The 24,893-nt window shown below is 56.8% G+C and overlaps 1 protein-coding gene across 4 annotated transcripts in view; it reads right to left on the bottom strand.

Annotated features, from left to right (window-relative positions):
* Positions 1 to 2,601: 2,601 nt before the first annotated feature.
* Kif26a (kinesin family member 26A) overlaps positions 2,602 to 24,893 on the bottom strand; it is a 34,730-nt gene continuing 12,438 nt past the window's right edge. Inside the window, exons 4-16 of one of the 4 annotated variants that reach the window (XM_050154779.1) lie at positions 19,883 to 20,073; positions 14,430 to 14,619; positions 10,353 to 10,565; positions 9,701 to 9,794; positions 9,129 to 9,391; positions 8,838 to 9,021; positions 8,554 to 8,716; positions 8,131 to 8,293; positions 4,697 to 7,604; positions 3,814 to 4,019; positions 3,673 to 3,693; positions 3,095 to 3,245; positions 2,602 to 2,885 (exon numbers count right to left, since the gene is read on the bottom strand). In XM_050154779.1, the coding sequence (XP_050010736.1) occupies positions 2,704 to 2,885; positions 3,095 to 3,245; positions 3,673 to 3,693; positions 3,814 to 4,019; positions 4,697 to 7,604; positions 8,131 to 8,293; positions 8,554 to 8,716; positions 8,838 to 9,021; positions 9,129 to 9,391; positions 9,701 to 9,794; positions 10,353 to 10,565; positions 14,430 to 14,619; positions 19,883 to 20,073 (4,929 nt within the window). In that variant the 3' untranslated portion in view covers positions 2,602 to 2,703. The other 3 variants (XM_050154776.1, XM_050154777.1, XM_050154780.1) reach the window with 3 other exon arrangements.

Genomic DNA, 24,893 nt, shown 5'->3' with positions numbered 1-24,893 from the left:
GATGAAAGGCCATGCAAGGCTCCCAGGCTAGCCTCAGGACAGTGAGTTCCTTATGCAGGAAAGCAAGTGCTGTATGCTCCTCAAGCCTGGACTGTGGGCAGTGGGCTGTACCTAGGAGGCCATCAAGGAGCTTGGGAGTCAAGGCCAGGGACGCTTCCCTCTGTGGAGGAGGCTCTGGCCCACTCCTGTGACGGCAAGACGGAAGTGTAGCTGAGGGGTCCCAGCTGCTGCCCACCCTCACAGCCCAGATGGCACAACCATGACGGGAGGCACGGCCGCACCAGGGGCCCGTGGGAGGCCTTTCCCAGAATCTCTGTGGGTCCTGCCCGGATCCTATGTTGCCCTGCTCCAGCAGACAGCGCCTCTGTGCAGTGCACAGGAGCATCAGGCTGCAAGACATAAAGTGAGCTTCTTGTCTCTCCCGTGAGAATTCCCACTACCCCCAAATTCAACATACCCTGTGCAACAGAACCCTCCAAATCCAAGGACAAATGCCTTGGATAACACAGACCTAGTTTAAAGCAGCATCCTCCCCACAGTCTTGGGTGCTGCTGGCCTCAGGACAGAAGGGACACGGTACTGGGGAAAGCAGAATACTGGCCTATAATCCCAACCCCACACACCTGCTACCGCAGAAGCAGCAGGCAGTCCCAGGGGGACGACCCAGAGGCCTGACCCACAGTGGCCACAGAGAACAGACTCTGCGTTAGAACAACTGCTAGGCATTCTGCAAACTGTGGAGTGCTGTCTGCCCTGAGCCAGCTCCTGCCCCAACCGGGGCTGTCTATAAGGAGACTCATTCCTTTGTTCATTCATTGACGTTCTTCAGCAAGCCCACCCCCCAGGGCTCAGTGGGGCCCAGCTCTGTGCCACGCAGAAGTGTGATGATGACTCAGACCCTACCCCACCCAGGGGCCCCAGTGAGACCACACAAGGTGTGACTTGCCACCAAGGATGGGCCCTGGAAGCAGGGCCACCATGGAGAGGCCCCCACAAACACTGCCAGAGGCCAGAGGGGGGCACGGGGGCTGCTGGGAGGGGCAGGAATAATGAAAAGCAGAGCTTCCCAGGGCTCGCAGGGTGGAGGGAGCCTGCAAGGGGACCTGGCACAGGGACAAACGAAAGGAGATGGCAAATTAATTCAGTAGGTGACAAGGAGTGTGAGAGGCTAGGCCACCCTACCAGAGAAGGAGCTAGCCCTGCTGGGCAAGGGCTCCCATGTGCTCGGCCCCTGGAAGACAGGCCGGGAACAAAGGAAAGAAAGCAAAGCCTTTCAGGAGTTGTTCTGGCCTTGCAGGTTTGCCTCTCTCGTCTCTCCACATAAGCTACCCTTTGAGGAGGAGCTGGCAGCTGCCACAAAAGGCTGTTTCCCTCCAGCCTTGCCCCCAAGACCACTCTCAGCTTCATCCTTTTAGGTCTTGGGGGTTAAAGAAGAAGTGTGGGCTTGAACACAGGCTGCGGATAGTCACCTTTCAGTTTCATGGCAGCTCACAGACAGAGTGGGCAAAGAACAAGTCCCCAGCACAGCTCCCTGAGATCCTCAGGTCCCATGGTTGCTTCCCTCTGCCCAGCAGTCTTCTCAGCCCCCTCACTGCAAAATGTGAACACCCCAGGGGCACCCAGTGAACTCAGAGCCACAGGAACAATCAACACATCTTTTATTCACAAATAAAAACTGTCGCAAGATGTTATCTACACATTTGTACAAAGGTCTGGACGCCTATAAAATACACAACGGTCAGAAAGCACGAACCTGCGTGCGGGCCACATCACAGGCTGGCAGGCTCACCCCTCATCTGCATTTGACAAAAATCGCCTCCCACAGACTCCCCCCAACACTGCCCTCAGTGTTCCCCAGAAAAAGCCTGCCCCCACAGCTGCCAAGAGCCCCCGACCTAGGAATACCTGTAGAAAACCATAAAAACTTAGATAATTCGTCTTCAAATTCCCACTGCAAATTCTGTTTTTAGGCAAAATGATACAAAAATATGAAGCTAACAGAACGTTTACAAAACCTCACACCCCGTCTTTGTTGGCGGTGCCTTGTTTCATTGTTTGTGTTTTTTTTTTTTCTTGTGGTTTTGGTAAGAATTCCTGCCGTGGAAGAAAGCATTGTGTGCTCATGGCCCAGCCCCGCTTGTGGCCTTTGGTGTCCTCAGAAGAGAGTGAGGCCCCCGACGACAGGAGGGCACTCGAGGCTAGCTGAGACACCACTGCTCCAGACTGGTGGAGGCCACTCGCGTGGGCTGTTGAGGGAAGGCTGCTGGAGAAGAAAATGAACCAATCCTAAAAGAGAGCTGGTTCGAACAGGACCGCCCTGCTACACAAAACTGCTCAGTGGTGAGGAAGGCAAAATCAAACAAACTGGCTTGAGCTTGGCCAGCGTGGCCGCAGCCACCCTGGCTGACATCTGCTGGTGTCTGGAGTCCTGTCTTGAGTCCATAGCACCAAATTAGAAAAGAAAAGGCCTACTCAAGGTTAAAGGCACTTGCGTGGCTGTCTGGGTGACGACAGTCTCTCCATCCCCGTGCTCTCTGTCCACTGGCTGGCCCTCCCCTCCCCCCCCCTCTCTGAGATCCTCCCCCCATCCTTCACAGACCCTGTGTCTTCAACCCTCCAACCCCCTCCACATCCTCATTCCATCCCACATTCTATGCTCGCACACCCTGCCCTGCATGTCCCTGCCTGTGACCTGTGCTCGCCTCAAACATCCACCTCTTGCGGCCCAGGGACAGCAGTGGTGGCAGCAACACCAATGTCAAAGCAGGTGACCATCATGACGTGGGCCTTGCACAGGTTAACACACTGCTCCAGCGCAGCTGTGGCTTGCTCCAGGGCCACCAGATACTCAGCTGATTCCGGCTCCAGCTCTGGGTCCACCTCGACTGGAAAGAGACGAGACAGGATCAGGGTGGAGGCCAGGACAGCAGCCAAACTCCTCAAGTTCCCCAGGGAAAAGTGTCAGCTCAGTGGATTCTCCCCTCCTGCCACCAACTAATGAGAGCAGAGAAGGGAGAGGCTAGGGGGTAGGGTCTGGGCTCCTGCACCTGCTGGGTACCCCACTGTTCAGCCACAGAGCGACTGGGGCACTCACACTGCTCCAGCCAGCGTCCAGGCTCTACCATCAGCCGGCCTTGGGTCTCAGCCAGCTCCTCACAGAGGTGGTCACGTTTGGCCTGCACTTCCTGCAGCCGCTGCTGCCTGCGCTCTGCAAGCCGCAGTTTGGAGCTGATGCAAACTGGGCCCTGTTGGCGAGGGACACGAAGAATGGGTTATACTAGATAGATAGATAGATAGATAGATAGATAGATAGATAGATAGATAGATAGATAGATAGAGATAGATAGACAGACAGAGAGAGACAGACAGAAATAAAGAATCTATATATACATCTCTATATAGATATAGATGGCAGGGACTCTCTCCTTAAGGCTTCTTAGTACCCTGGCTTTAGCCATTGTCTCCCCTCCCACTTCAGGCCCTATATACACACACGGCCAGGCCTTGAAGGTGAGGAGGACAGGATCTGCAAGGGTCCACACCAGGACTTCCTGGACTGTGGATCCAGCTCTGTGGAAACACAGCAGTGGCCTCGAGAGTCCCTCCAGTGGCCCACCCCTGGGAAAAGCACTAGGGACTACAAGCTCAGGGATAGTTCAGGCTGGTTCCTACCTTCTCCACATCCTGAGAGGGCTGTGGACAAAAAAGGAGATGTCAGGAGCTTCCTGGCCGAACCTTTAGGGGCCCAGAGAGCCCATGTACTGGCCCTCCCTGACACCCCAGGGCGCCCAGCCTGACTGTAGCCTCCCTTACCTTGGCTTCGTCCTCCCTTGGAGGCAGACGGTGCCGCTGCAGGCGCTCCACGTCATCTATCTCATACACCTTGATCTCGAAAGGCTCCTTCAGAGAGCCAGCCAGGGGTGGGGGCAGGTCCACCCACTGCCCAGGAAGGCTGGGCTTGCGGCCTAAGGCAGCAGCATCGGGTAGAGGGGCCGGGATCAGCCTCCGTCGCTGTAGACCTGAAACAGGGCCAGGTGCTATGAGCAGAGCCAGGGACACGGCAGGCTCTAGCCGCATCACCTGCACGACCACACCAACTGATCTCACAGCAGCAGCACTTGTGGCTCTAACTGACACCTTCCCTGCCCTCGGGTCGACAGAGAGGAAGTCAGAACAGTGCTGGTAGGAGCTCCCGGGCAGCCGGGGAGAGCCCAGTCCAGAGCCCAGAGCCTACTGCCCAGCTTAAACCGAACCCTTGTCTCACTACTCTGCCAGAGTTAAGAAGCAGTCTCTGGGGTGGAGTGGGGTCAGGGGAGGGAATACACCAGGATGGTGTAAACTACGGGGTCATGTACCTCACATGCACCAAAGCCCCGGAGTAGTTAATAACACGCTGGTTGGTATCACCTGCACCCACAATCTGAAGATCCTTCCCAGCGTTGGGCTTAAGTTTATATACTACGAGGTGTCGTAGGGCCCCATGGCTTATAAACTGCCAAGGACTATGCACACCTGGCATTCGTAAACTATCCCAGAGACCACACAGGGTGAGGTATCAGGGTGGAGAACCCAGGCCCACCGCCAAGAACTACAGGGCTGTAAAACCCGCCTTTGGGGTAGCCAACTGCACCGTCAAGGATCTCTCAGGTCTACAAACTGTAAAGGGCTGTTCCCAGAGACAGTCACTGCTGCCCACCTGTGGCCCTCTTCTTTGGGGACTTGAGGCTGCGGGAGCGGGCACCCGGGGAGGCGGTTCCACTCTCACTCATCGAGTCAGGGGCTGAGGAGGCACTGCCGGTGGCCTCGCTGTCGCGGATCATGCTCTCATAGCCACTGCTGCCACCGCTGTGGTAGAAGAGCGCAGTGCGGCCCATAGCAGGGGGGAGCTCCCCACTCAGCACGCTGCTGTTGTCACTGCCGTGGCCACTGCTGTAGCGCTGGGGCCTCCTAGGTGCAGTCACCTTGCTGTAGGGGGAGGGCAGGGCCGGGCTCACGGGCTGCCGCTCCTCAGCCAGGTTCACGCCGCTGTCATTGCCGCTGTCTGAGTCGGTCGAGCCCCAGGAGAGGCCACCCCGACCGGGAGATCCGCTGGCTGCCAACTCATGGACACGGCTATGGGCAGCCCGGAAGGCCTGTTTAGTGCCCATGATGGTGCCCCTACCGGTCTTGGTCCCAATACCAGGTGCAGGCCGTGGAGCCGTCCGGGGCCCTGGCACAGGGCCACTTGTCTTACCTGCCACAGGGGCCAGTGGCTTCACTGGAGCACCCAGTGCCCGAGATGTACTAGTCCCTAGATTACGACCCTTGGCCCCACCAGCTGGAGGCTTGGATGCTCCAACACCCTTAGCTGGGCTGCTCCTACAGGCAGGAGCTGGTCCAAGTGGGGGGCTGGCGGGTGGTACACCCAACCTGGGCACAGCCCTCGGTGGCCGTCCTGGGACTTCTCTGACCTTGCTGCCACCATGAGTCGGGCCCTCGTACCGCTCCAAGGACATGTGGCCAGTGGGACGGTGTGCCACCTCCATCTTGCCAGCTCGGGCTTTCAGGCTGGATGTGGCCTTGGGAACAGAGTAATCAGACCGGCCACTGGGCCTGGCCTCGTCCTCCCCTCGGAAGGCAGAAGCAGCCCCTGCCCGGGTCAGCCCCAGGGCCTGGGTAGGGGTCAGGGCCGTGCTCTGTTCCAGACTGGACTTGCGCACAGGTGGGGCTGGCGGACCTGCTCCACTAGGCCTTGGAAAGAAGGCCCCCTTGGGAGACACACTCTTCTTACTGCTGGAGCTGGTCTTCAGGCTTCCTGAGTGGACCACTGTCTCCACTGGAGAGTCCCCACAGGATGCAGCAGGTGTGGTCACTCCCAGCGTGGTGGCTCCTCTCCGCAGAGGTGGGATCCGAGCCACAGCTTCCTGCCTCCGGGACATTCTGGTTGTCACCTCAGACCCGTCCACTACTCTCTGGGCACAAGCCAGCATTATCTGAGCCTCAGGCAGTCGAGGGGAGCCTGGGGTTGAGCTTGGGATGCTGCCTGTGGAAGCCATCTGGTGTGTGTCACAGTCCTCTGCCCGGAGAAACCAAGGGTCCTCAAACAGGCCTCCGGGGCTGTATGGACCCCGGCTGGGGCGAACACGGTTGGATGAGGTAGTCCTGGGTTTCCGGGGAAGACTGGAGTGGATGGTTTGGGTTGAGGCTGCCTCATGTGGAGACCCAGCCCGAGGCTCTCTGCTGGGTCGGGTCTGAGTTGCTGTGACTGCCTCCACAGGGTGGGGACACCAGGCTGAGCCAAGATTGTCTGGTCTTCCACACTCTGAGGACCTCATCTTGCTGTCCTCTAGGGAGCCGCTTGGGGTAGGAAACTCTGGTGGACCAGGCCCTGCTGCAGAGTCAGGGCTGAAGGGAGGCTGTGGTGTGGAACCACGGCTTTCAGCCAAGCAGACACCAACATCACTGAGCCAGGAGCCAATGGACGAGGCGGGACTGCCACCAGGCCATGCCGTTCCCTCTATGAGCTCCCCAGGGTCTCCTGGGCCCTCAGTAACCTGTGAGGTATAAGCGTCAAACTCATCATTGATGCTGCTGATGATGCTGACTGGCCTTGAGCCTGAGGCCAAGGCCTGCAGAGAACAGTCACTGCCCAAACTGGCCAGACTGGAAGGCCGTGTGGCCCCTGCAAGCCCCCCCAGAGGTAGCTCCTCTACCACTGTGAACACCAGCTCATCTTCGCCATTCAGCTCCACTGGCTGCTGCAGGGTAACTGTGGTGGTCAGCAAGCCCCGCTCCAGATGGCGTCCACGAGCAGATGGACCAGGATAAGGCGTGTCCGAGAGCAGTGGGGACAAGGCCATCTGCCCACTCATGCCCACGGGGGGTGTCCGCATCACACCATCAGGGCCTTCTCCCCCAGGTTCGGTGGGGACACCGCGAGCTTCTGGTTGCCGAGGCGGTGGAGGAGCTGGACTGGGCAGTGGCCTCCTGCAGCCACCCCCTGCAGTCTTGTCTGGGGCGGGTGGCTCAGGCCGGGTACCATCTACTCTCTGATCACTCTGGGTACCAGTTTTAGAGGGCTCTGAGGTGCTCCGGTGAGTATCTTGCCCAGGGCTGCTTCGAGGGGAACTGGTGACCATAGAAGGGCCCATAGCCTTCCTGGGGGACGTGGCCTCTGGTAGCGAGGGTTTCCTGCCTCCTCTGGCGGGGCTGGCTTGGGCTGCGTCGGAGCCACCCTGGAGACCAGGGAATCCCTCACTGCCATCTATGCACTCAAGACGCTCCTGCAGCTCCGCAAATGTACTGCAGCGGAAGTGGTCGGCATCCCGGGGTCCCTCGGAGGGCCTGTGGCGGCTCAGCGCAGGGATGATGGGCACAAAGTCAGGTGGGCCCTCATTGTCGGTGAGCTCGCGGTCTGACAGCGCTGCCCCGCCAGGACCCACATAGATGACTGTGTCACAGGACTGCTCGCTGCTGGATGAGTAGTCGGGGTCTCCAGACAGGCCAGGAGCCGAGCGGTCAGCGTCCAGGACCATGGTGCGTGGGTGGAAGGGTCGCAGGTGTGGGGGACGGCGGGCCCGGCCCTCTTCGCAGGAGCTCTCCCCTCCCGAGGAGCTGGATGCATACTGAGGGCAGAAGGACAGGCCCTTGTGAGTGGACTCACCCTGTCTGCACGCAACCCTGGTCCCCACCTCATCTCTTCCTTGGACTCTGCCCTCTCAACGTAAGAGTGTAAACTCTGTGAGACAGTAGCAGCTGAGCAAGGAATTACACCACAGGGCACAGAAGAGAAGGGGGCCTTCTAGGGAGCTCTGAGAGGTGATCATGGACCATGTCACAGGTTGGAGAGGGAGCTCAGGCAGAAAGGCCATGTTTCACCAAGTGCGGCATTCAGACCCAGGGCAGTAACCTCAGGACACCCAGCATTCCTGAGAAGTCTCCTGTCCCCCTACAACATAAACCCTATTGTAAACAGTTCCACCCCTGCCCAGTGTGCCAGGGACTTGGGCCTGGGCTCTTCTCTGGAGGCATAAGAGATCCACCCACAGACAAACACATCTATTGCCTCCTCTCCCTGACATACAGAGGTGGGGGCTATGGAGGATGTGGGAGTCTGAGGGCCCTCAGGAAGGAGCAAGAGCCAGGGCTTACCTTGCCCTTCTTTCTGCGCAGGCGGTGGATGCGGGCAGCCAGCTGCACAGTGCTGAGGGTCTCTGCGTGGTGGGCTGGTGAGTCGGAGATGTGTGCTATCATAGTGGTCCGGCAGTTGGTAGTAGCCAGGGATTCCCGCAGCAGCATGGTGAGTCTGTGGTCCCTACAAGCCAAGGAGGTGCTCAGAGGCTGGGGTGAGGGGCCATCTAGGTGGAAGGCCAGGTGAGGCGTAGACCACTAGGCTGGGGGATAGGGGCTACGCGTGAAGCTCTCACTGTGCCCTTGAACCTATAACCTTGCACCTGTCCCTGCACCCAGAGCTCCAGGACACACTGCTGGCCCTGAACTGGCCCCCAGAAACACCAGACATCAAAATAGCCAGCTCCCCAGAAGTCACCTTGCTTGTGCCTGCTCCCATCTCACCTGTAGGGCACATGCTTGGCCCCATTGACCAGGGCCAGGATGACACTGCCCAGAGCGGACAGCGACAGACACAGGGGTCCTCCAGAAGCCTCCCCGCCTCTGCTGAGTGCTGTCTCACAGCTGCCCAGGTCGATGAGATGCAGGCGGCTGCGACCTCCAGACACTGAAAACAGTACAAGCAGGGCTGAGGTCTGGGCACCCACCCATGCAGGCAGAGATGCCCACAAGGACCCCTCAGTGGGCTGGCAACTGCCTGGAAGTGCCCCGTAACACCGTGCACCTACTTCCTCCTTGGCCACACTTCTCCACACGATACTGGTACACGTGCAGCGTGAAGAGCATGTGGGAGCTGCGCCGGGTGTCCTCCCCGCAGCCGGCATGACTAGTGCTGCGGGCTGCCAAGGCCGCATCCAGGTAGAAGGCTGCTTTCTCTGCTGTGGGTGCCCGCAGCTCATTCTGGTTCTGGAGCTGTGAGAGAAAAGGTGGAGGACACATGTATTTAGTGGCTTGAGACCAAGCAACGTGCTCCCTCTCCCTCCTCCATAGTTCCAGAAAGGCTGAAAGCACTGGCGTACCTGTGTCCCACACACGGGGTCTTCCCGCAGATACATGCCTGGAGACTGGGTGTCCTGCAGGCTACCGGAAGCCACCTCAGCAAGCAGATCCCGCAGACTCTGTTCATGGCCACACACTTCCACAGCAGACACACGGATGGAGAAGCGTGTGCCCATCCTTTCCTTGCGCTCATCAATGAGCCTGAAGAGCCAGGAGATAGCACAGGGCACGATGCCCAGACTCTGGGGTGAGCTGTCCTTTCCAATCATGGTATATGACTTCCCTGGGAGACAGCGGCATGTGAGAACCACTGCTAACTCTCTACAACCTGCCCTCAAGAACACTTCCAGGCTCAGAAACATGCCCAGGGTCCTAGGACCAACCCAGATGGTCGTGATACCACACCCAGCCACTCTGAGGCCTCTGCCTTCTGGCTCTGCCTGCCCCAGCTTTGCTGTGAGACACCCACTCCCACATCCACATGGAGAACCTCAACCAGGGCTAGGCTCAGCGATGGCAGCAACATGCCTGCTGGGGGGTAGACGACAACAGCTAGAAGGCAGCATGGGTGCACAGGAGTGACAGCACTTACCAAGGCTCATGTGGCCGAAGGAAAATATGCAGCCATCAGCTCCACCAACCACAGACTGGAGCACGTCAGCCACGGTCCCTGAGCAGACCTCAGCCTGGGGAGGAACCCAGTGGGTATTAGCTAGGTTCCACAGCCTAAGGGCCATGGCCAGTGTCTTCTGCTACATCTGTAAACCTAAGGCCCATCAGTCCTGATCACATGAAGGCTGGCAACCCCACAGGGCACATGAACCAACAGACACAGGGCCAGGAACACAGGGCCCTCCCACACTCATATGGAAAGTACAGGACACATAAGTCAGCAGACGGGACATGTACAATACAGGTAGGATTTCCTAGCTAGGCACATGCGCCTGGACACCTGACCCAGCACTGAAAGTTGGAAGCAAGAAGAAGTCATGGTCATTGCTCAGTGTTCCTAGTTTCCAGGAAAGAGCAGAGCTGCTTCAAAGAGTTTCATAGGAGAAGGGGCCTAAAGAGCTCAGTGTTCCCCAACACTTGGCCTGGAGAACAGGCAGAGGCTGGGGAAATGCCCTGGGCTAGGACTGCTAGGGAGGCAGACCTGGCAGGCCCTATAGGCAGCAAAGCTCCCACTCTGCAGAGGAACAGATTTTATCCTATCACACGCACCCAGGAGTAGCCCTCCACTGTACCTGCTCTGAGTCCTGGGGGAAGATGGCATCAAAAGCAAACATCTTGGGGACTGGTGCTGTGGGGGCGTGGCGGAGGCCTGCACAGCCTGGGGGCCCGGCGGCAGGGTCATAGAGCGTCACCTGCTTCTTCCGAGGGTCTACCTTCAGGTAGGATGTAGACTCAGCTGAGCGCTGGACTCCTTGTGCCGGCCAGATGCGCAGCATAACCTTTACCTGGGGGTTGGCAGAAGCAGGCAACTGAGCTCCACCCTCCCCCCAGCTGGTTACTAATTACAGGGCAGGAGAGCCAGGCAAGAGTCAGGACAGCAGACCAGGTCTCAACATGGGCGCCCACACCACAGGAATGCTGCCTGAGCAGATCCCATATGAGGTCAGCAGGGTAGAGGGAAAATGAAGCCCAGGGTGGGGTGGAGTTGGTAGGGTGCATAGTTGGTCTCAGCAAAGCGGGAGACAAGGCGAGGCTGGGAAGGAGAGGGCAGTTAGCAGGGACAGGAATGTCTAGGCCCGCTAAGCAGTTCTCCCTCAGAGGGCCAAGACGCTGTGGGGAAATCTCCAGGCTTGCTGCCGCTGCCCTGCAACAGCTCAGGAAGCCGGGCCCAAGAAGCTCACAGAAGGGAGAACTAGGATGGGCGAAACATGGAGGAAATTACATGGGACGAGAATCCAGCCTGAGAAGTAGGAATTCTGAAATCCTGCCTAACAAGGCCCAATCTGGGTAAACTGAGGCGGGGAGGTGTGCGGAAGAGGAGAGGGCAAGGATGGACCTGTGCTCCTGGGGTTCTGCTATCGGCTAGTCAGCCTGGGCCATGGCGGAAACAGGAGATTCCATTGTGCCTAGTGACCATGCCAGCCAGGGTCCAGAGGATCTGGAACAACGGACCCCAAGACCCTCCATGAAAACGAAATGGAAGATATGAGGATGCCAAAGGAAGCTGCGCTGCAGCACCCCAGAACCTGTGTGGAGAATGGATACGCCCACAGGCGCAGCAATGGACAGCAGAGAGGGAGATTGGAGAAGGTGGGAGACAAGCAGGCACTATTTCCTCAAAGGCCACCCTGAGTTAGGGCTCCCCTTGGCTGGAGGACACGCCCTTCTCTCTCCAAAGAAATCTGTGGCTCCACATTGGTGTAAATCAAATTACCAGGGACTCATTTCAGAACCAATATTTCTCAAGGATTTAATCGTAAGTGACAGATACATAATGCTGCAAAATTGGTTTAGGGGGGCAGTCTACATGAGCCCCACAGGCTCACTCCTGGTGGACAAGGGGCACATTGATATGCAGAGCCTCCCGTGGAGTGAAGTGTCCCACCCTCTGGGGAGAGAGAGGAGCAGAGAAATACTTGGCTATTGTACTACTGAGAACCTGGGCTCCATCAGGCGAGAATCGATTCTTTTATTCCCCGGTGACAGGAACAAAACGATTTCATTTCCAAACGCTGCTGCAATGCAGACGAAAATGTGCACTTCCAGGTAATTTTTGGCAATTTTTTTTTCCAGTGTGAACTCCTCACCACTTCAGGAACCAAATGGGTTCTGGAGATATGAGAGAGTGCCTAGTGGGGAGGAGAGGCCTGGAGAAGCTACGATTCGGCTCTGATGTCTCCTGAGGCCTCTTGAGCAGATACTAATACCGAGTCTCCAGGCAGGGAGGGGATTGAGCAGGGCACCTCGTCCAGCCTGCCCCCCACTGCCCCCCGTCCATTGTCTGCTGTAAAGAACCTGTCATTACCTCAGGGAAATGACAGGGTCTCTCAGGAGACAAGAGCATCCTCACCCCCCAAATGTGCAGATATCACAAAGCCGCTGGAGCTGGGGGGAGGGGAAGCATATTTTACATAAAAGCAGGGCTTCCAGCTCCCCAGAGGTGGACCAATCCGAGGAGGGGGAGGGGCGCCGCTCAGCACCCAACACCAGAGAGATGTCTTTTTTAATACCACGGTATGATGAATTATCTTAAGTAGCACATTAATGTCAGACACCGAATGTGATCTAACTTCTTTTCTGTGGCAATATTAAAGGCCTTTCAGGAAGCACTTCTGATGATACGACATTAGTGCTAATAACACCTGGAGCCGGGGAGGGGCACAGAGGTGCGGGGGACAGGGGCTGGTTAACAGGCTGGTGCCCAGGACATCTCTGGGGAAAGCCCTGAGTGGTCCAGGGTCAGCAGAGACCTGGCAGGCCCCCAAAATACAGTGACAGCAAAGAACAGCTGCCGTTCTGAGCTTTAATGTCCAGAATGGAGTTTTTACTCCTTATCCCATCGGTCTCCACGGCAGACACTGTCCCCACAGACAGGCAGCGAACAGGCTGGCCCTAGGCTCAGCCATTCTTCTCCAGGTCTAGCCTACACAGCCAGAATAGTGACGGCCTGGTCAGTGGGAAGCACCTGTCCGTCCTGGAGCTGTGGCAGGTAGAGGAGCCCGGTGCTCGTCAGTCAGGCCTGGGTCCAATCTCCCTCCTTTTTCCTCCCGATACCACCAGCTTCATCTACTAAATACTGCCAGTGTAAAAGGTGGGGGCAGTCAAGGACCGGCAGGCACAGGTTGTGGGGGTCAGGGACACCCCTTCTCCCAAAAGAATAGGGCAAAGAGGCTGGTGTCACCTGTCTCTAAGAACTGTATCTGTCCTTAAAGAGGCAGGTTGCCTTCGCCCAGTTCGCGGTCCACTGGAGCGGGACAACTGTATACACACAGACCTTCACAGAATGGTCCCATCAGGTCCCAGACAGTAAAGCTGTCCAATGAAACCCACCACTGCAAAACAGTGGCCTGGGACCAGGAGCAGATCCCCACGACTGGAAGTCCATCCAGATCTGAGAAACATTCTGATCCTACTCTACGACACTCTGGGCTGTGACAGCCCTGCAGGCCACACCAAATATGTACGTGGCTCCCGTGCCACGTGTTGTCTGCACTCAGCCCCAGGCTAGTCTCTTTTCCACACTCCACCCCAACAGAGGCCACCTCCAGCAGACTGCCTTGAGGAAACCATGGGGTGTGTCTCCATCCCAGGGGAAGGGAGGAGCCAGGAGGCCTGGCTTCCAGCCACAATTAGCATTCTGAGAGGAGGCAGAGGCAAGGAAGGCTGCCTGCAATGCTAAAAGGGTGCACAGTGAAGTCAGCTGGGCCTGAAGGAGCCCCAGACCCTCCCACTAGCCTGCAGCTGCCTGTCTGGGCAGCCCTGTCTAGAGGGCTCTTCCTTCCTCTGGCTCTGCCACAGAAGGAGGCCTCCCTTCTGGAAGGAAGACTTGCAAACACAGAGCTTCCTCTCTGGTCCCTATTCAGGAGTCTACTCCCGCTAGCCAATGCTGACCACATGTGCAGGGCATGAGCTGGCAGGGCTGGTGCCAAGTCAAGGGATGGTTGCTGGGCATAATCAAGAAGGGACCCCATAACTCTCAGGATGTGTGGTAGGGACATTACCCTTGGAGTGGCAGAGGCTCCGCGAAATGTATGTGCCGAAGGGCAGGACCCCTTCCCACAACAGTTGTGAGAGTCTGGTTCTTCACCCAAGCATCTGCACAGTCCTGCCACAGGGTACCCCACTGGGCCTGGGGTACAGGGACTTCTCCCTCAACAGGGTACCAATCATAGGAATCCAATCGGACTCTTAGAAGAAGGTCTGAAGCCAACCAGCTTGTCCCATTACCACACAGGGCTCTCACCCTCTCCACACCCGTTTTCCCAACTGAAGCCATCTGGCTGAGCTGCCTGGATACCCTGACTCAGAAAAGCTGAGGTGTCCCACCCCTTCCACCTCCAGGCAGCATTCAGGGGGGACGAAGAAGAATGAGGCTCTCCAGGTCAGCTCCCATCCTAGGCCCAGATGCCCACCACATGGCTACCCTGGAACATGCCCCTGGGACCTGAGGGACGAGCTCCTTCCTGCCATCTCCCACACCAGTTCCACACTCTCTGTACCCTTTGGGGCATTGCTTCCAGGGCTCAGGCTCCCCCATCAGCTGTCTAAGTGTGGCACTGGAGAAGGGGGTGGGGCCCTCTATCTCCTACATGTTAAAAGATAGCCCTGGCCTCCCACACCCAGGCCATCCGACCTCGGGTAGGATCTACCTTTCCGAAGCTGCTGGAGTTTTCCTTGGCCTTGGAGGCAGCCCTGAGCAGACAGGGGGGCACTGGGGGAGGCCACAGCTGCAGCGTGCCACTGAAGTCCGTGGGGTAGGTAGACGTGCCACGAGTGGTGGGCGCGGGTGGTGGGTGATGCTTCTTGCGCTTGGAGGCCAGGCTGAGCTTCTGGGCAGCCCTGGGGAAGAAGAGGCAGGGGTTACCCCGTCACTGAGTCCCTGTGTCTGTCCACACCAGGCTGCCCCACTCTCAGACTGCATCAGCCATACAGGTAATCGCTCTGAGAAAACAGCCAGAAATCCTTATGGCTGCAACACCTGAACTCCATTTTCCTGAGTGGGGTCCCAGCCTGGGACCCCAGCGGGACAGGTAGCAGATGGTCCATGTCCACACAGGACTGCACTCTGCCCTGGGTGAGCCCTGGTGTCGTAGTCTCCATTCCTAACCCTCCACCGCTTTCTTCAAGCTGACCGTATTCCAGGGATACATCCCAAAGGTCGGGTCTCTGTCCTGGAGCGGGTTTCCCTGCAGCCCCAGACCCTGGAACAGTTGTCCCCACTGTCCTGCAACACCCTCCCCCGCAAAATCCTCTAGCCAAGTCTCGGGCTTCTACCATATTTGAGCTCATGAGAGCTACAGGGCCCTGCCCCACACCTCTGGTACAGGGACCCAAGAACATCACCACTGTAAATTCACAGCACGGTGACCCTGGTGGAGCCATTCTCTCTGCCTGTCACCATTTTCCAAAGGAAGACCCGGGTTTGGGCCAGGTGAAAGATTCATGGATGAGAAGTTATCTAACCAGGTCCACCCCTTCCCCACATCCCCAAATGCCCCAGCTCCTTCTCCCCATCCCAGTAGGCCTCCCAGGTCCATTCTGTCCTCCTCAGAAGGACCCAACATGCAAGAGCCCAGAGCCTCGGGCCCTCCTCGGCACCTCCCACCACGCTGCTGGTGCGCTGGTAACTCCTCTCATCTTTAATAGGAGTTGTCTTTTAGGAGGCCCCAGGGACAGCTTCTTCCTAGTACGGTGTCATCACAGAAAATAAAAGTAATCTACGATGCATGGCGGAGTCCTTAACAGAGCCGCAGTAGTACAGTACCCCGTGCAGCAGCCAGGGCACAGTAGGGAGTGGAGGACCCCTGCCCAGGAGTCCTGCACCCTGAGGTGCAAACTCGAACCTCACACAGCGCCTTAAGCATTTGCCTGGTATCTGCCTGAGCCTGTGTGTTTGCAAAGCTCAAATGAGCCTTGCAAGGAAGTGTTTGTCAGTTTCTCAGCACCTTCACAGAAGAAACACGCAGTCAGACGTGGGCAAGCAACGCCCACGCTGTCACCTACCAGACTGTGTACACTGAAAAATGAATGGCCAAGGCAAGAAGGATTCCTGAGCTACAACCCAAACTGTACTCCCACGTGGGTCAAAGAACATGGGCAGGGCCTGGGAAAGGGCCACAGCAGACAGAGCCATACTGTCCCGGCATCCCTCAGGGGCTTTCTCGGCCTCCCTCCTCCACTATCTGGGAGATTCCACCCCAGCAGCCTCATGAGGAAAATCCTCCTTCCTGCCTCAGAAAGCCGTTATCTCTGGGTACAATCAAGGCAGGGCAGTCACAAGCCCCTTACCTGGTACTGCCCAGTGCTGGAAACTAATGGAAGAGCTATGCCATCCAGCTGGGCAGGCAGGACAAGCAGGCTTCCTAGAGTAGCTTTCTTGCCTGTAAGAGGGTGCAGAGAACACCTGTTCCTAGGATTTGGGGAGAAGACAGTACACAGGGGCTGCCAAGTATTCGGTCTCAAGGTGACCGCAGTGTTCAGCAGATAGTAGAGACCAGGGCACACCCACTCTGAACCAGCTCTTCACAGCTGTGGATGGCCCCTCCACAGGTGAGGCAGGGCAGAGGACATCTTTTAAAGATGCCTAAGGGGGAGGGGCACCCCCTCAAGGTGTGTAGAAGCCAGCAGAAGACTAAGACTGCTAGAGGAGGCCCGGGGTGGAGGACAGACAGCTGGAGCAAGATGGAGATGCAGAGCAAGTCTGGCTTTGCCGGGTGGCCCACTGGGACCATAGACAAGCCTGCCCTGGGTAGCGCTCTAGGGAGCCAGGGGCCCCAGCACTGCCATTAGCCGATCCAGCTACCTCCTCTATGAGGCCAACACCCTGGTCTGACCTGACTTGCAGAGGGGTTGGAAGCCAGCAACTGCTGGAGCAGGCCGAGCCTCCAGCATTCACTAAGCTTCTCTCTGACAAAAATGAGGCAAATTCCCATAAACCTCCCAAGTCTGCAAGGCCTTGGCTTGCAGGGGCTTTAGTCCCAGAGGCCAGGCCAGCCCCTGAGGACCCCAGTTTGGTTCTGAGCAGCAAGGACACAGGAAACACAGCCTCAGAAAGGCTAAGAAAATATAGGGTGCCACACTGTGAGAAAGTGGCAGTCCTGGGGTAGCAGGACATACAGTGAAGAGGGGCTAGTCTGAGCAGTCTGCCCTCGCTGGGAAAACTAAAAAAAGGCAGGAGCCTCCAAACAGCCCTCTTACCCTCAGGGACACCACCTCCAGAAAGCCTGTCCTGATACCCCAAGGAAGACACCAGCCCCACAGAGCCACTCCTGATGTCTACAGGGACATCAGCCAAGCCAAGTCTGAGCTCACGGGAAGCCTGGCGCACACACAAATGAGGGCACCAGTGACCCAGTCTGTGAATAGCAGCCTGAACAGCAACCCCACATCCATCAACTCTCTGGTTCCTGATTCGTGAGAGCAGAAATAAAAATAGTTCCCCCTTTTCATAAAGAAAATGAACCTCTTCCAAAGAGGAAGGTACTTCAGAGGCAGATGGACTTGACACTGAGCACCTAAAGGCAGACTGATCCCTCGGAGCGATCAGCATCTGCCAACGTAACGCTTCCCCTAAGCTGAGAGGCTGCTGGGTATAGCAAGGCCACACATCAAGGCTCCTTCACCACAGCGGACCTGCCATCTGCATGACTGGCCTCTTGGGGACCTAAAGTACTCACTGTGAGCCCCTTGGTAGGTCCTACAAGACAGTTAAAGGGACTTAAGACCTGACTGGAGAGAGCTGCCACTTAGGGCTCCCCTGGGCCTGCTGTGCCACCGTCACCTGAGGGCCTTACAAGGGAGGCTGGAGCAAGCAAGAGACTATGCTGTCAAATCCTTCCTCCTGGTAACCCAGCTTGGAGCCTCTACACCTCTGCCAGTTAGGCCCAAACAAATGTCCAGAAAGAAACTTGGGGCTCCACAGAGGCCAGGAAGCTCTTGAGTACCAGACAGAAATCCCTGCCCCACAACCACCTGAAAGATGCCTGTCCCAGCAGAGGTTCCTGAGATACCTAGATTCTGGGTACCAGAGGTAACCCATCTTTACCAAGGGCAGAAGGATCAGGGCTAATGAGAGCATCACAGAGAGGGAAGGCTGCGGGATGCAGAGCAATTAGGATGCTCAGAACATGAGTGTCAAGGTCATGGCAGCCCCCACAGAATGTGGCCTCAAATTTCTTAACCAGGGACATACATCCACTCAGGGATTAAGCACCCAGGTCCAGCTGAGGGGAAGTCACTCTAACGCCTGGGTTTTCTGGTTCCCTTGGGACCAATGTACTTCACTGTAGACATGACTCACAGAGGTGACTGAATTAGGTTTGCGCTGGTTGTTCAGCCTGGGCAGCCCAGACTCACCCCAGGACTATGAGATTTAAGAACCTAAACTGTTGAGCCCACCCACCGAGTGCACAGCAGAGATGCACCTGGTGGACCCCTCCTCAGGCCCTGAAGCCCCCCACCCCCGGCCCTCGAGGGCAGCACTCTGATCAGGCCTCCATCCAAGGACACCTTCAAAGACTGGGCTTAGTTAGCCCCTCTCCCATCACGCAAACCTCCCAAGGATGGGCAAGGTCACGCTACCCATCCAGGTTCAGAGGATGAGGGTAGGAACAGCATCTACTCAAGATGAGCCAAAGGCCGTGGGGCAAGGCCAAAGTTCCACTGTCTCCTGGCGCACTCTGGACAAGCCCCTCTCCAATGCCACAAGTGTCTCCCCTTTGTCCGCAATGCCAGGCAGTGGTCACACAGTTTCAAAACTCCCACCAGCAATCTCAGCCCTCCTGGGACACCTACCTTTAACCTGGCCCTCAACAGGTCAGGAAGCCACCGAGATTCAGGATGACTTATAAACTGGAAGTAATGGAAGCCAGTACTGCTCCCCACCCCAGCCCCGCCTGGGAAAACCTGATACCAGCCCCCACCCAGGTCCACTTGCTTCTTTGTTTCTATGGAAACTTTCCAAGGTCAGGGTGCTGCTCAGGCAGAGGAGTTGAGACAAAAGGCAGCCAGCACCTGCTGCCTGCTGCTGGGCAGGGTAGCCAATGAGTCTGTGGGAGAGGGACACCCCACACTCTGGGTGTCAAGACCCTCCTCAGGCCCTGGGGGGCCTCAGAATCAGGGTGCTGGCCACTGCCAGACCAGCGGCCACATAAACGCTTCTCAAGAGATCCGAACCTTTCTAAACCTCCTAACAAGTACCATGCCAGGAGAGTCGCTGCCCCAAACGCCACCAAATCCTCAAGGCAAAGATCCTTGAAGTTGAGACAGCTATCCGCCCCTTGTGCCCAGCCTCCCAGACACCATCCTGTCTGCTGCTGTTACATGGAGGCTGCCAAGCAGGCTGAAAATGACTCGTACATGTCCCCATCTGGAAGGCCCTAGCCAGGTTCTCTGCACCTAATTGGGGTGGCGACTGAGGCCGCATCAGTCACAGGAGGAACCGCAGCACGGCACAATGGCCCTCAGCATCCAGCACCGACAAGGCCGTAATCACATGCCCCATCACGCCCCCCATCAGGCCCTGCAGTCCCCCCGGACCAGGGCTGATAAGACGCCCTCTGCACACTGCCCAGCATGATACAGACAAGCTTATCAGCGCCCGTGCGGGCTGTTAATGGGACAGTGACCCCCAGCTGGCTGCCATTACCTCTCATTATGGCGATTACATCCTGTAATCCCTGTTCCTCAGGCTGCTGGAGGAGAGCAGGACTCCAGTCTTCGGTCTACAGAGCCAAAGGCTCTGCCTTGGGCCAGAGCCCAAGCTGGGGAGGGGGCCCTGTTCCCACCTCCCACATTGAAGTATTGAAGTACACCGTTCCCTTTGGTCAGACCGCCATGCTACCCCACATCCTCAAGCTAGGCATCCTGGAGGGAAGGAGTCAAGTCCCAGCCCTGTCACTTCTATGCACCTGAGCTCTGAAAGGTCCCCGGGAGGCCAGCCAGGCCCTCAGCTGAGCTGCTCAGTACAATGGTTCTCAGTCTCCCCTCTTTGACTGACTGAGCCACAGTTCTCCCAAGAATATGCCACAAGCCACCAGGGACCAAGAACTCAGGGCCTCCATTCCCCAACGTGCTGTGGCTCATGTGACCCCAGAGGACATACCTTATAAAGAAAGAGGCAGCAGCAGATGGGCCCGTGGAACCCCCTGCTGAGGGGCCTGGGGCTGGAGTAACCAAGGCTGAAGTGCATGCTGCCCCTCGGCCCCACGCCTTAGACATACCATCAGGGCCTGCTGCTGGGGGGCAGTCTCGGACTGTGTCAGCCACTGCAACAGCAGCCACAGCTGCCTCAGCCTGGAAGAAGGAGAAATCCACGTGAGGAACAAGCAGGTGACAGAGGGACACTGCCCCAGGCTGAGAACTCTCACTCACCCTCATCCCACCCGCACGCTTACAAGATCCTGCCTGTGTGACTCGAAAAAATCACAGCAGGGAGCCTGGGACCCTGCAAGAGAGGCCTCGTCCACAAAACAACCTACAGTGACCCATCTCCCCAGCTCAGGGTACGTGACAGGTCTGTCTCAGCTACCGAGGAAAAGGCAGACCCCACCAGGGACAGACGCTGCAGCCCTCATCAAGGCCTGCAATGACCACAGAGGTCAGGTAGACAGACCTTTGCCCTACATCCCCGGGCCATCTGGGATCACCCAGAGGTACAATTATACAAGACACCACAATAAATATTTGGCATGAGTGCTAATTGCCCCCCATGTGATAACGGATGACACACCACTGTCTGAAATACAACTCTGGCATTTCCAACTAATTAGCTAAAATAAATTCTAGAAAGGGAGAGGCCTCGTCATGGAGCATAGATGTAATTAAACGCTCCCAAGACAGCTTCCACGTGATGTTTACCTGTCCCTTGGGCTCTGGGGGTGGAGGCGACCCAAGCCCTAGCCAAGTAGGACAGGCAGCGGTCTCCTCCTGAAAACTCCAGGCCCCTCACCCTCCAGTATATCCTCCCATTCAGCCTGAGTCAGGAGGTCAACATCCAAACAAAATGGCCTGTACCCCAGCTGGCAGATCCTGGGATCCCCAGGCTCAGAGGGCACAGGCCTGGTCCGGGGACCTTGGGTGGAACTCAGTATTCCTAAGGTCTCTCAAAGGATGCAGTCCCTGAGTCCAGTGTGGTAGCTCTGTAGAAAAAGCCACTCTGGCAGCACTAACATGAGGCAGTTACCCTCCTCACAGGAAAGGCCTCAGCTACTCAGCTCCTGAAGAACCCAGCTTCTAACACCCTCCCACCCCTAGAGAAGGAACACTCTTTCTGCCTATAAAAGTCCAGAGCCCAGGCCAAGTCTTCAGCCAGCTCAAGCCCAGTATCCTCTCTGTCCCCAGCGGCACCCACTACCCCTGCAAGAAGGAAAGGGCAGCCCTGGAATAGCTTTCCAGACACTGCGCTGGACACCTTGTCAGTCACATGACCATAGGTGTAGAGGTACATAGGACTACACTCTAAACCTGCCTCAGAACCCAGCCTGGCCAGCCCCCTTCTTCTCCAGGTCACGCCACACTTACTGTGTTTTCCTACAGAGACTGAGTTGCTTAGCTGGGAGAGTGGCACAGGAAAGCATAAAAATGTTTAAGCTGCAAGGCTGAGAGCTGCGGTCTGAGCCCTTCGGAGCAGAGCTGGATTTGGCTGAGGATCTACTGGGCACAGCAGCCAGAGCCCAGGGCCAGGAACCCTTGGACAGGCTGGGGGAGGAGGGGTATCCAACCCACAGCCCCCCAGTACCTACAGTTAGCTCGGCACTCTGTGATGGCAGTGCTGGGGCCCAGGGGCCGGAATGGCTGACCCACACCCCACACAGCCCTTTTACCCACTCCTATAAGCCCAGCCACCCTGGGGCATCTCCCAAGGCACCAGGGCCTTTGACCGGCTGACCCACCTGCACCGCTGGTCCTCCCCACACTGACCTGTCTCAGGAGTCCCGCACGTGACTTGGCTCCACCGTCCCACCAGCTGCCATGACACGGCTCTGTCCATCGGGACAGCCACTGCCAACTCCTGCCAGAAGCAGAGCCCGGACATGCCAAAAGAAGCCGTCCCAAAGCAAGTGCAGAGCAGCGGTGGTGTGGGCAGGAGGAGGGGACCACAACATGGGGAGGAGGTGGGCAGACGGCCAAACAGAAAGTGTGATGGAGGCACACAGCAGCAACGAAAGGAAAAGCATGGAGAGAGGAGAGCATGAGGCCAGCACTGGCCAAGGGACAGCGAACAGAGCCCTGACTCCACCTGTACCCACACAAAGGTGAGACACTGCAGAACTAAGTGGTCACCCAATGTCAGCCGACCTCTAGAGAACACCGGGCTAGTTTAAGGAACAAAGACTAGCCCACAGCAGCAGCCCTCTGGGGCCGACCTCTGCACCTGCACGGTTCTGGCCAGTGAAGGACAGTGCCCTCTAGGAACCCCTCCCCCCATAATACCCACCAGGCGCTGAAGTACTGGAGAAGCAACCTGGAGGCGCAGGCTAACTTGAGGGAGTAGTGTCCCACAGAGAATGTTAGATCTTTAGTGGGACCTCTTTGCGGCTCCCTCCTCTGATCTCATCATCCAGAGCCTCACGGCCTGGCAACAAGGTGCAAAGTCCTACACTTTCAAGGCCCATTGTCCCCACCCCTGCCACAGAAGGAGCTTCACATGGAAGAGGAGGCCACCCTGCCAACCCCCACTACGTGGGGGGTAAAATAAGTCCTACACAGGGTTTCAGCAACACTAGGAAGAGTCCGTGGAGGCTCAGGCCCAGCTGGAGCTCTTCCACCCTCCAAGAGCCACCCCAGGTCTCTATGAATGGCAGGCAGTAGGTGCCCTGAACAGCTCGCAGTGGCAGGCAGCAGGCACCCCCAGAACGGTGCTATGCAACCACCCTGAGTGGGGAACCCTGGCTCCTTGAGGCCTCCCTCTGATGGCAACTGAACCACCTCTATCTAACTATGGGGTCAGGAGGTGAGTCCTATCCTGCGGCTTTTGCTTCAAGAGGACAACAGGTTTCTTGACCCCCATGAGGGCTTCTGATTGTGGAACATGCCACATGGCTGGCACCAGAGAACCACACGCACTGGTGCCCCTCATCTGTTACAGAACTGGTGTCTCCACCCGACAGTTTAGAGCGGTGGTTCTCAACCTTCCTAACACGGTGACCCTTCCAGTTCCTCATGCTGTGGTGACCCCCAACCATAAAATTATTTATTATGAAGTTGCTACTTCATAACTGTAATTTTGCTACTGTTTTGAATCATGATGTAAATATCTGATATGCAGGATGGTCTTAGGAAACCCCTGTGAAACGGTCCTTCGACCCCAAACGGGTCACGACCCACAGATTGAGAACCCCTGGCCTAGAAAGACTAGTAGGAATAGTCCCCCAGGAGCTGAAGAGCAATGGCTGGATACTCCACAGGGAAAACGGTCAGGAAAGGGACCCTCTTTGATCAAGGGTTAAGGGGAGCCCGGCTCACACAGGGCTCCCTTGTGGGAGGAGAGGTTTGGAGGACATCCTTCAGCTTATAAATGTCAGTGCCTCACTGTGTACTCCAGGCTCTGTCACCCATCCATGGGGCAAGCTTATGTCCCCTGCGCTGTGCCCTGAGGACAGCCTGTCATGGCTGCTCCAAACCTGAATGAGATGTGGCTATGACTTGGGTTAAAGCAAGCCAATAGCTTCTCGCTGCACTGGAACTCGGGGCTGTGAGGGCAGCTGCACCACAGTAACACCCAATTGGAGGGACCAGGGTAGCTCTCAGCCACAGCATCTAAAATGTTCTAGGCCTTGCCTGTGGTTTCAGGAGTCCATGAAGACACACACAGATCATAACATCCCCTCTAAGGACCAACTGTCCAGCCAGAGCCATCCACTTTCCCCAGCCTCTACTGCTGACCTCAGCCAAGGTGAAAGCGCCCATGGAACCCAGACCTGGCCCTCCACTCCTCAGCCCAGTATGACAGGGGCTAGGTTGCCTTTCCCACTGGTGGGAACCCTATCAGACCGCTGATGATCTGTAACAAATTCACAATGCATCTCTCCAGACGTATTTAATACCAGAGCGCCCAGGCGGTACTTGATCATGGCGATTGATGCCCTGCTTCAGGGGACATTGCCTCATCTGCAGCCTAAAGTCCTATTTATGGTTCTAATAATCTCCCTATTGATTGCCGAGACTGTTCTCTAATTATAAATCCATTCCCACCTTCCCAAACACAATCAATGTGCACGTGAAATAGAGTGAGAGCCTTAAATGCCCACATTTTATGACAAGCAGGCCACAGTCAGATTTGCTTAACTAGAGGCCAATGACCCTCCCAGCTTCCTCCCTAGTCCGCATCACCACACCAAAGCATAAGGCAATGGCCAGCCAATCTGTGGGGTCACCCACACCCCTTCCCACCAGGGTCTTAGGTCTGAGCATATCACCTGAGGCTTCCTTTAAGGTCCAGCTCCATGCCACCTCCTCTAGGAATTAATTAATTCACCTGAAGAGTCAGTAGCATCTGTACCCTACACCTAGGTTCTGTTCCCCATTCCTCAGGCAGCCCAGCTGTTGGGTCAAAGCCTCAGGAAGACAGAGCAGCTGGCCTCCCTTCACTAGGGTAAGATGGATAGACGGCCTCAAAAGATCAGCCCCTAAACAAACCCCAGGGACCAGCTCCAGCTTGAGGCAGAATTCTCAGCACACACCACATCCAAGAGCAAGTCTAGCCAAGTTTTACCTACCTCAGAGATGCCTAGAGTCAGAAAACGGGAGGAATCTTCCTTACATGGGAGCGTGTATAAACACTGCCCAGTGGCTCTGGGGTCCCTCTGCACACCTCTCTTTGAAATGCCACTGGACACACAGACCAAGGGTAAGAGCCTACACCCCACACCAGAGACTTTGCAAACTTCCCAGGCCTGCATGGTTGGCTGTTGTTTGCCTGGAATGCATACCTGGAACTCTACCACGGAAGCATGACTTCTTAGAAAGACCCACAGATCCTCCGCAATCAGGGCTCCAGGGAGCAACTTGGGGAGAGGGGGGCTTCTCCATGTAGCCATTTACACACGCTCCACAACAGCCTGCCCCTGCCCCCTTCACCTCTCCTCCTCCTGCCTCTTCCCCAGAAGCTACCA

The sequence above is a fragment of the Alexandromys fortis genome, unplaced genomic scaffold (genome assembly GCF_014885135.2).
Source record: "Alexandromys fortis isolate MF-2015 unplaced genomic scaffold, M_Fortis_MF-2015_v1.1 scaffold_91, whole genome shotgun sequence".
In the NCBI taxonomy this organism is placed as follows: domain Eukaryota; kingdom Metazoa; phylum Chordata; class Mammalia; order Rodentia; family Cricetidae; genus Alexandromys; species Alexandromys fortis.
Note: the sequence above shows the minus strand (reverse complement) of the source record. Positions and strands in the feature narration are given on the sequence as shown.